This window comes from Nuphar pumila, chromosome 13, assembly GCF_984573655.1.
Source record: "Nuphar pumila chromosome 13, dmNupPumi1.hap1.1, whole genome shotgun sequence".
Lineage (NCBI taxonomy): Eukaryota > Viridiplantae > Streptophyta > Magnoliopsida > Nymphaeales > Nymphaeaceae > Nuphar > Nuphar pumila.
Genome location: NC_143261.1, coordinates 99,255,252 through 99,266,566, shown reverse-complemented (window position 1 = coordinate 99,266,566; position 11,315 = coordinate 99,255,252). Strand labels below are relative to the sequence as shown.

Here is an 11,315-nt window from a genome sequence, read left to right as displayed (position 1 = left end):
CGATACAGAGTTGCTCTGCATTGATGCTGTGGCGAGGACCGTCCCCTCCGAGAGAGAGCTGAGGAGGCACCTCAGTTGGAATACCTTCGGCTTGCTGCTGGATCACCACCGAGAAGGAGGTGGCTCAACTACCGAAACAGGCTTTCGATCTCGATGTATGATCTTCACCACCATGGAAGCTTCGTGCCGACAGAGGTCGATGATTACCACCCGAAGTCTGCCCACCCAACAAAAAACTTCTGGCTCCGCCACTGGATGGAGCACGAAATGGGCCAGAGATAGAGGTTAAAATCAAAACATGTGTGGGGATGGATGAACTTACTCTTGCTCCCGCCTCGCTCCATTTAAACCGGGGATGGATGACAAGAGAAGGAGGTTTAAAAGAAAACCCGTGTAGGGATGGAGGCGGGGATGAAATCTCTTGCCCCCACCCTGCCTTGCCCCATCCCCGATCCTCATTAAGAAAATTACTATTATATATATATATATATATATATATATATATATATATATATATATATATATATATATATATATATATATATATATATATACTCTTAACTCTAACATAAAACTCTTTCTCGAATCTCTCTTCTCTCCTTCTAACTAGTTGTGCAAGCTTTCATTTTTCTTCTCTCCTTTTAACGACAGAAAGCGGCAATGACACTGTTTGGACCAGGGATAGAGATATGAAATGGAGAGTGGACTGGGAATGAAGGCCGAGTTGGAAGGCAACCTTGTTCCCCGCCCCCACCCCGATCCACTGCCATCCCTATCTATGTTGATTTTCACTTTTAAAATTGATGATTTTTAGAGCATCGGTTTTAAGTATGCATGATAAAAGCAATATAATGGGACTCCCTTTTTAGGGTTGATGTTGGCTATCATCGACAGTACCATATTATGGAGCTGAAATGAGTTATCTTTTAGTATTTCCTTCATTTTTTACCAAATCAAGTCTTTTAGATATGATCTATGTGGTTTGTCTAGGCAAAAGCATGGTTTAAAAACTCGGCGGGTCAACCTAGTGATGACTCACCGGGATTGCCCAATAACTGGATTAAAATCATGTTTAGCTCGTTATTTACAAAACTCGGTCTAGTCATGGGCTGACTCATGCATATATATATATATATAATATTTCATACATAATTACATATATTATATAAAGTATACTATAAATATTATGTATATTATATATAAAAATATGGTTATTCATATATTAATAAAAGTATACATTAAATATAATATAAAAATATCATATAATACATATTATATATAATATATTAGTAGCATAGTATAAAATATACATACTATATAGATATATTTATATATTTTATGTAAAAGATAAAGTTAACATGACCCGCCCGAGTCAATCAAGGACGATTCCAGCGACAAGTCACCAGGTTTTAAAACTTTGGGTAAAAGAGGTTTTCTATGTTCCAACGGAATAGCATCAACGTATTTAAGAGTTGCAAATATCAATGGCAGCAGAATTTTATGATTAAAAAACAAAACATATTTTTATGTCAAGAATAACCAGCATTTCCTTCTTGTCTTATTACTATGAGCTTTCTAAGGATTGGTAGGTATGACCAACTCGCATGATAGTCGAAAGTCAACTTGAATAATCGGAAACTTGGGTAAGTCCTTGAGTCATTGGTTGGACCAAGAATCGACTAATGGATTTGGTCGAGTCTTGCCTGGTCAAAGCCAAGTTCTAGGTCCTCGGCAATCTTTGATTGGTTGGTCAAACAAGTTGGTGCACAATTCGTTGTCTAGGCTCAAGACTTTAAAATATAAACGGGCTAACATTTGGTCAGGTCGCCATTACATATGATTTTTTCTTTTCATTTTCTTGTTTTTTGTTGCTTTTCATGAGACTAACCTTACAAACAAGTTTCACATGTTTATGTTAGTGGGAATCGACTCTTAGATTGTCCGATTACGACATGTAGATACAATTTTATGAGCCTTGAAGACGTTTTCTCGGCTCATAATTAAAAACATATATTTTTTTTTGAAAAAAACATGATCCAACAAGCTATCTCTAGCATTTGAATCACATTAAATCCATTTATGAGGTCCAATTGTGTCAATACAACCTGCACATGAGTTTCAGTTTATTTGGACGGTCAGGTCACCGTGACCAAATCCTATCCCATTATAAAAATCACAATAATTTTAACACTTTCTTTGTTTTCATACAATATGCATTTTTGTATTTTAATTTTTGTACATGCTCAACAAATTTCAAAAAACAAAATTTTAATTAATGACTGCATTTTCCTATGCCAAGAAAATACGAGTACCCATGACATTGCGTGCATTCCTTTCTTTTTATGTCATGGGATCTGTTTGCATAAAAAATATAAATAATTAGTCTAAATATTATTGAAAAATATGTGCAAGCGTGTCAAATATATCATATATCATATATATAATATATATATAGATATAGATATAGATATACACTCATCTCATTTGCACATGATAGAATAAATACATAAGTTAGTGTAAAATCTCTCTTGGTGTGAATGTTATGGTAAAGGATGATAATTTGTACTAGTTACAATATCTTTTACCACCCTTAAAAATTATGGTAAAAGATGATAACTTGTGTTGATTAGGATAAATATTTTTATCGTGCTTGTTGGTTCAAATCAGTCAACTTTTTTTACCATGCTTGCAGGTTAACCTATGATGGTTACGATAAACTTTCTTTATTGTGCTTACGGTAAAAGAAGGTAACATGTGCTGGTTACAGTAAACCTTTTTTACCAACATTACAAGTTATGGTAAAAAGATGATACCTTGTGTTGATTACGGTAAATCTCTTTTATCGTAGTTGAAAAAATGTTAGCAACTTAACTTCTAAACATTCACCTATATCATAACTAGTACTTATAAAGTAGAGTAAGACATATCTACCCATATTGTGACTGATACCCATAAATAAAGTAAGAAGACAAAAAAGCATCAATGATGGAGTAACTTTCATTATAGACCTAAATTTAAGAAAAAAGTTTAGCAAAATGAGAAATAAATAAATAAAGCAGATTGAAAAAGTTTGGCTCAATTAACAGTGTATTCAAGGAAGCCCAAGAAGATAAGAGGATTTAACAAACTCTCAAGCCCTCCTCTTCTTCTCCTTTTTAATCTTTCTTTCTCTCTCTTTTCTTCTTTTTCTTACTTGAAATCCCAGCTCTAGTAATGAAAAGCTATTGTAAAAGTAAAAAAGATCCCAAAATAAAGTTTTAAGTTTTTATATCTCAATTTAAGTGCTAAAAAATTGAAAACTCCATGATCCAATGAACCTGGTTTGGAATTATGGATATGCTCCACCATATAAACCTCAAACCTCATAAACTAAGAATGAGGGCATGAATTTTAAATATTTGGACAAGTAGGCACTTGACCCATCAAAATTAATTGGATATGATGCTTCTACTAGAAATTGATCCAAGAGGAAGATTATTACAAAGCAGATCCGAAATCCAATCCTGACTCTATGGAACCAAACTGTGCGTTGGTTAATTCAAATCAGACTGCTTTATGGCCATAATATTACTGTTATATGACTGGGACCCGAGCTGTCAATGGGTCAACTAACAGTAAGATTCTAATCCATATCATATACTATAGGGCCTAGGTGTGGACTTGTCACAATGTGTCTGAAAGCAACTCTGATCGGATCCACACGACCCAATTACTAAACAGACTTGGATCTATTTCAAAGTTTATAAACGAAACCCAAGATCCAGGCCAAGGCAGCTGAGATAAGGATGCCAAAGGTTTGAAATTTGGCTCCACCAAATCAGAAATACTAAAGAAGAATAACATCTAATTAATATTCGAAATAAGGCTCATTTATAGTATCAAGCAAATTGAATGTGGATCCTGAGTAGTGATTATTGAAATAGGAATATGAATAATCCTATAAAGCATTGGAAGATTGGATACAATTTTTTTTTGAAAGGCAAGCTGGGGTTAGGCAGACCCCAAAGTAAATATTTTAACGGTGGAGATTTTGCTGGGTCTGGCTCTTTATATTCTAAATATGATGTGGTTTCGGTTCGGACCATGCCAGGTATTTGTTGGCCCCACCATATCCCGCTCAAATCCGGCACTTTGGCAGGCCTAACTAGGACCCAGGTATGGTTCCATCGGTTCTCCCAAGATCCAACTCTCTTCTAATAGGATCTGGATTCTGGATATCTGGTCCATATGATCGTGGAGCATATATCCCGGGTCCGGATCCGACCACTACGGGATCTGGGAGAGACTCGACGATTATACATAGAATCGAAAGAAAGGAACCGGTTATTTCAAGACTCGGTTCAAGGCTATTTCTGTTTCGTTCTTATCTTCCCTCTCTGCAGAAACCCTAACAAAACCCTCACGGCGGCATCTCCGGCGACGCAACGTTCCCGCGGGGGGATTCCGTCAGGTCTGCCACCGTACGGTTAATATTCCGTTGAGATTGTCTCCCGGAGACTCTCGGTAGCCAAATACCTCGGTTTTCCGGTGTTCTTCTCGCAATTCGAACGGTAACGATCGAGATCGTTCCCGTTCAAAACCCTAACTCTGAACCCTCGCTCTGTCATCCAAACCGGTCAGATATATTTCATCGTTCTCATAATTCAAGGCGATAGCTCCTTGATCTTGAAGAAATCTAGGGTTTTTCCGGTGGACGAAGAGCGATGGTCCGGCCGTATGCTGTCAGGGGTCTGAAGCGGAAGAAGAAGGAAGGAGAGAAGGAGGGTGGGGTAGAGATACGGGACACGAAGGATTCCGATCCGTCGGAGCTATCGGAGTCGGTAGGGATTCCCTCGATGCCTACTTCTGCTGGTGAGGGCGCCAAGCCTGGGGTCGTCTTCATCCTCGAGAAGGCGTCGTTGGAGTACGCAAGCGTTGGAAAGGTAAATCTCTCTCTCTCTGTGGTTTGTGTGTTCGTTTGTTGAGGTATCATTGTTTTTCTCTTGGATTTGTGTACAAGACAAGAGAAATGAGATTCATGAAAAAAAATCTGATAAAAAGATTGAGAGGAGTCGATCATGTTGACGAAAGTTAGGAGGAAAAGAAAGGCAAGGTGTTCTCCTGTGTTGTAATCATCGCTGCGATTATTTACCGAGTTTTGCCGCCCCTCCCCCCCCCGCCTTTTATTTGGCGAACTGGAATGTCTCAATGAAAGTAAGGAATAAGGGGAAATGGATAGCATCTTTGTGGGAAGAAGTGGGGAAACTTGGGGAAATTGTTAGTAGATAAGGGTTGGAAAATCATTGCAAATTTCGCTTTCGATAAATTAGTGTGCAATTTAAAATGCTCTTGTTTGAAAAATCTTGGAGTTTTCTGTCACACGGATCATATTTTCTCTTGCTAAAATGACGAAGTATTGATTCGCAGTGGACATTGTATTTTTTCTGCGGATTAAAATATATATTTTTGTGTTTTTTCTGTGTTCAGAAATTCCAGCTTCTGAATTCGGACGATCATGTCAATTACTTCAAGAAGCATAAGCTTGATCTTGCGGCTTATCGGCCTGATATCACTCATCAGGTTAGTGGCTTCGTTTAAGTATCATGCAATTCCAAGCATCATGTTTGTTGGATTTTCCATAATTTATGATCTCCAATATGTTGGACGTATTTCTTTCAAATTCAAATTATTCATTTTTAAATGTGTTGGAAGAATTTTGCATATGCAAACATGTCTTATTGTGTTTTCCTTTTATTTGTTGGCTGCCAGTAAGTTGGTTTCGTGGAGGGGGGGGGGGGGTTTAGTGGTTGAATTTCTCTTGGAGGGTGCATATATAGTTTGCTTTAGTTACGTGTGTTCTTGTACTGCATCCACTCCACTGTTAAATAGTGGGTTATGCTTGAATTAGCTTTTGCTCAAACTAGGGTGCTCCTGTTTTTAATTTGGCTTGACTTGATGCAGGCTCTACTTGCAATATTAGACAGCCCCCTTAATAAATCTGGGAGGGTTCAGGCATTGTATGTGCATACCGAAAAAAATGTGCTTGTTCAAGTCAATCCACAAGTTCGATTACCAAGAACATACAAGCGATTTAGTGGTGTCATGTGTAAGCGGCTTATACTCCACATTTTGTTGTATTTTAGTTTTTGTGCTGTCTTTAACTCTTCATCCCTGTTTCTTAACATATGCTGCCATTTTGAAATAACTATAGTGCAGGTTCTGCAAAATAAGAACATACGAACTGCTGATGGGTCTGGTTTTTTGCTTCGCAAAATAGAAAACCCAGTAACTCGTCATTTACCTCCCAATTCTCGGCGAATAGGTAAGCATGTGGTACAATGGATGACATTCAACCTTTTTCTTGTTTCCCCCCCTAAAATTTATGCTTTTGTTTTTTTCATATTTTGATCAGGTCTCTCATATAGTTCACAAAACTTAGTCCAGATGAGTAACTATGTGGCTTCAGCAAGCGATGATGTTAACCTCGTGTTTGTGGTATGTCAACCAATACAAAATCTTATCACTGTGGTTCTTGATTTAAAGCTTAAGTGTAGAATGTGTTCAAACATTTTTTGTAGCCCAGATATCTATTATTTGCTGTCATTGGAATTTTCAACTAAATAAGTATCAATTTTTCTGTCATCAAAATGCAGGTTGGTGCAATGGCCAATGGAAAGATACATACAGATTATCTCGATGATTTAATAGCTGGTAAGTTGCATAGGTAGTGAGGAAGATGACATGTTACCACTTTGCTTTTGAAAAGTCATTGCCACACTTAAGGGTGACAGTTTTTTTTTTTCCAACACTTCTTTATCTATTTGTTAATTTTTAAATCACCTCTGGCTTGCTCATGTGGTGGAACAATGATCAAGAAGCCCATAATAAACAAACAAACCAAGATCAAGCCCGTGTTTACCGTTTTATTCAACGAAACCCTGAAAAAGGACTCATGAAATCACATCTTACTTGGTTTGAGCGAAGCATGCCTACTGCCAATTGAAAGGCAGGTGAAGGTGCACCACAAACTACACACTTCCTTTTATCTTATGGTTTAGTTCAATAATACTAAGACATTCCCCACCTCTTTGGGCTGAAAAACAAAGCATAACCCTGAGAGGTAGGTGGGGCTTAACGTATTGCTTTTCACTTGACACAATAAGGTGATGCACACTAGACTAGGTTCATGTTTCTGGCATTGGAGGCATGTGAAATCTGCGGGAGGGGTGGCGTGTGTGTGCCTGCATATGGCTTACTATTATTGCCCTTGAATTGGCTTCTCTTTTGTTGTTCATTGGGAATTAGTATACGTAGTTGAGGCATTTTGCATAATTGAGAGGATACACTAATGTCTTTGGACCTTTGGTTTGTTCCACGGACATGCGCACAAATGAAAATGTTACTTTTTCCATTATAAGAAATATTTATTCACGAGTTGGTTTATACTGGTGTTGGGATTGCTTCTTATAATCGAGAGGATTTATTGATGTGTTTTTGTGTGTATGTATGCATGCATGCCTGTGTATGTGCATCTATGCATCTGCACATGTGTGGGCACACACGCATGTGGGGAGTCCATGCATGCATGTTTGTAACTATTGCATGTATTTTAATGTCCGTTTAGCTTCTCATTTGCTGTTTCAGTAGAAATGTTTGTTTTCAGCAGGGGATGATTTCACATGAAGTATAGTCTTCGCCAAATATGTCCATATTTTCAAATTATAACATTTTAAAGGTTTTTTTTAAAATGAAAATGGGATAAATTATTGATACATTGAAATTGTTGTTAAAATATTCATTGCAATGTTATTGTGTACTGTCAATATTTTTCTGTTGCATTTTTTAATATATATATATATATATATATATATATATATATATATTGGCTACTAATGAAGGTATTAAACTAATTAGTAGAAATCATGTTTTTTTTTTAAATTCTGTTTTTTTGTAAATTTGATGTTACGGATGTGATCTACATGGTTTGTTTTGTAGGATACTTGTTTTGAATCATGTGATTATGATAAGTAATTAGGTTTTTAAAGGGGTCCAAAATCAATGGCCCACAATGTATCAAAATTTTATAACTCCAAAGATCACATGTTTACATAAAAAAAGCACGATGCAAGGCTTGATCCTTAGCAAACAAACATGTTGAACACATCTATGTGGTTAGATTTAGTCTACAACTTGCACCTATGATTTCTAGCTCAATAAGTCCGTGCCTTCATTTGTAGCAAATATTAACCCTATATATATATTAAATATTTCATTTCTTAAGGTTGTCAAAAATTTCTTGAGAAAAATGTCTTTTCAGTTCTGAATAGAACACTTGCTGATATTAGTGTGAGAATGGTTTGGTGCAGAGTTACCGAAAGCTTCATAGATAGGTGGGAAGCGCGCTTTTCGGAAACTCACTTCGGAAGTGCGAAACTCTTTGCTTTCGAAACTTCATAGGAATCTCGATTCTTTTACAATTCTCCTATGCCTCCCACACATTTCTTCCATGTTTCCCTACGTGATTCCTGTGCTTCTCCCACACTTCTTTTGTGCTTCTTTTTACTCTTTCCACACACTTTTCATATACTTTTTTTAAATTGGCAATCATCATTTTTAGATTTTGAGAAGAATTTAATTCTTATAGTACAAAATCACAAAATTTAAGATTAGTCATTTTTGTTTTAGTTTTTATTTTCTTCTTTGATTAGTATTTTGCTTCCCACTCGATTCCATATCACTTTTTTTTTTATTCCTATTTTGCTTTTAAATTGATTCCTTGTTTCCTTTTTCTTATAAATTTGCTTCTTATTTCTTTTCCTGCTTCGGCTTCCTAGTTTGGTGTCTGATTTTATCATTGGAATAAGCTTTTGAAATTTGCATATATCATCAAAAGCCGTTTGGAATTCACACATGAAATGCGGCTAAATCTGTCTTATCTTGAAAATTTCCGTTTGGCTTTTATTAGAGAAAAGGATAATTTTGCCTAATTGAAAAGGGCCTGCTGATGCAATTGTTGTTCTCAGTGAAACCATTGAAATTAGCATGTGCAATCAAACGAACAGAAGACTGACATCTGTTTATACTATGGATGATGTGTTAAAGAGTTGAACTGTGCAAGGAGTGTTGTAGTCATTGTTGGTTCTGCTTGCTTGTTGCGAAAACCTCAGTTGAATGCAATACACAGATAAACCTCAGTTGACTCCTCTTTTATCTCATTTGCAGTTTCTGCTTATCCTCTAACAGCCGCCTATTGCATTGCGAGGATCTGCTATGCATTGGAGCAGAAATGGAAGATTTTGTAGGCGCTCACCTTGCATTAGTCAGTTGTTGAATTGCCACTCTTCCGTGTTGTTGGCATCTTATAAGTTACTGATCTTTTTTTCATGAATACAATAAGAGTTTGTGCAGCTACCTGTTTATTATATTTTCTACTGGGAGGGGAACGTTTTTGCCTTTTCTTCCCACACCTTGGCAAGGGGGGTCACTACCGCTCTTTGGTGATAGGATTGAGGATCCGGTTCCATGTCTCAGACGCTGTGGAGGAAAGTCTGGGTCTGCCCGGTTCCAATCTAAAGTAGGCCGTGCCTACTCAGTCAGGTGAGACATCTATCACAAGTTTTGGGTGTCAGAATGATATGAGGTTGCATTATCGTGACTTTCATTCATAATCAGGTGTCCTGGGGCAGGGCCAGGGTTGGAGCCAGTAATTTAAACTAGGGTGGGCATGAATGCACATGAAAAGGAAAAATAAAACCTAATAAACTATACTAACAATATTTTCAAAAAAATCAATTATTCTAATGCTTAACATTTACAAAAAACTTTAATTCCTACAAATATGATAATTATGCATTTATATTAGTTGATTAAAAAAACCCCTTTGTATTTAACTGAAATCAAACATTTATTATTGATTATTCATGGATTCATGTCTCATTACCATTGAAAAAAATAAAAAAACCTGAAACCATAAAAACATTTATGCCATCTAAAAAATGATCAAATCAAAACCTTAAATCCTAACACGAATCACTCATTTATAGCCTATTTGATAAAAAAAACAACTTAAAATTTTAATTAAAAACAAGCATGTGAAATCATGTTTAATGCTGATTTTAAAAACAGAAACACCTAATTAAATATTGACAACAACAACAACAACAACAACTACGCCTTCATCCCAAAACAATTGGGGTCAGCGATATGAACCAAAAAAGAAATTCATTTTGGGTCTTCCACATGAATCCTTTTCCTCCAATCATTTCTATCCAACGCCATGTCCTTGGTGAGGTTCAAAGCATTCATATCCTTTCCTATCATCTCCATCCAAGTCTTCCTAGGCCTACCCCGACCTCTTTTAACTAATATATTTTCCCATTTCTCCAACCTTCTAACTGGAGCATCATTAGGCCTTCGCCGAATATGTCCAAACCACCGTAAACGATTCTCTCGCATCTTATTTTCAATGGGTGCAACACCTACCTTCTTACGTATCTCTTCGTTCCGAATCTTATCTTTTATTGTATTTCCACACATCCACCTAAGCATCCGCATCTCAGCTACACTCATTTTTTGAATATGATGTCTCTTGGCAGCCCAACATTCCGTACCATATAGTAAAGCGGGTCTAATAGTCGTCCTATAAAACTTTCCCTTCAACCGCAATGGCATTCTACGATCGCACAGCACTCCAGTAGCACTTTTCCATTTCATCCACCCAACCTTTATCCTATGATTTACATCTCCATCAATTTCTCCATACTTTTGAATGATGGATCCCAAATATTTGAAATAATCATTCACCGGTATATCTTGCTCACCAAGCTTCACTACACTCCCATCACTACTTCGTTGCTTACTAAACCGACATTCCATATATTCAGTCTTACTCTTACTCAACTTAAAACCTCTAGCTTCCAAGCTTCCTAATTAAATATTGAAATCATTAAAAATTTAAATAAAAAACCAAAATGCTAATTGAAAAAATACAAAAACCCTAAAACCTAATTAATATTTTAACTGAATTCATGCGTTTATTATTGATTATTCATGGATTCAAGTCTAATTATCATTGATGCCACTAAAAAAATCAAAAACCTATTTCTTAACAAACATTATATATATATATATATATATGCTAATTGAGAAAAGTTTAAAAAACCCTATTAACTAAAATCAATCATGTAGAATACCTAATTAATATTCATCTCATTTTAAAAACTTAAATACAACAACAAACAACAACAACAACTACGCCTTCATCCCAAAACAATTGGGGTCGGCGATATGAACCAACAAAGAAAATCATTCTGGGTCTTCCACATGAATCCTTCTCC

The 11,315-nt window shown here is 36.3% G+C and overlaps 1 protein-coding gene across 1 annotated transcript; it reads left to right on the top strand.

Moving 5' to 3' along the window:
* The first annotated feature begins 4,394 nt into the window (after positions 1-4,394).
* Positions 4,395-9,390, top strand: LOC149819419 (uncharacterized). Its single transcript, XM_089985401.1, has 7 exons — positions 4,395-4,922; positions 5,467-5,559; positions 5,941-6,085; positions 6,191-6,301; positions 6,392-6,474; positions 6,633-6,690; positions 9,202-9,390. The coding sequence occupies exons 1-7, from the start codon at positions 4,704-4,706 to the stop codon at positions 9,279-9,281; spliced, it is 789 nt and encodes a 262-aa protein (XP_089841527.1). The 5' UTR covers positions 4,395-4,703; the 3' UTR covers positions 9,282-9,390.
* The last annotated feature ends 1,925 nt before the right edge of the window (positions 9,391-11,315 follow it).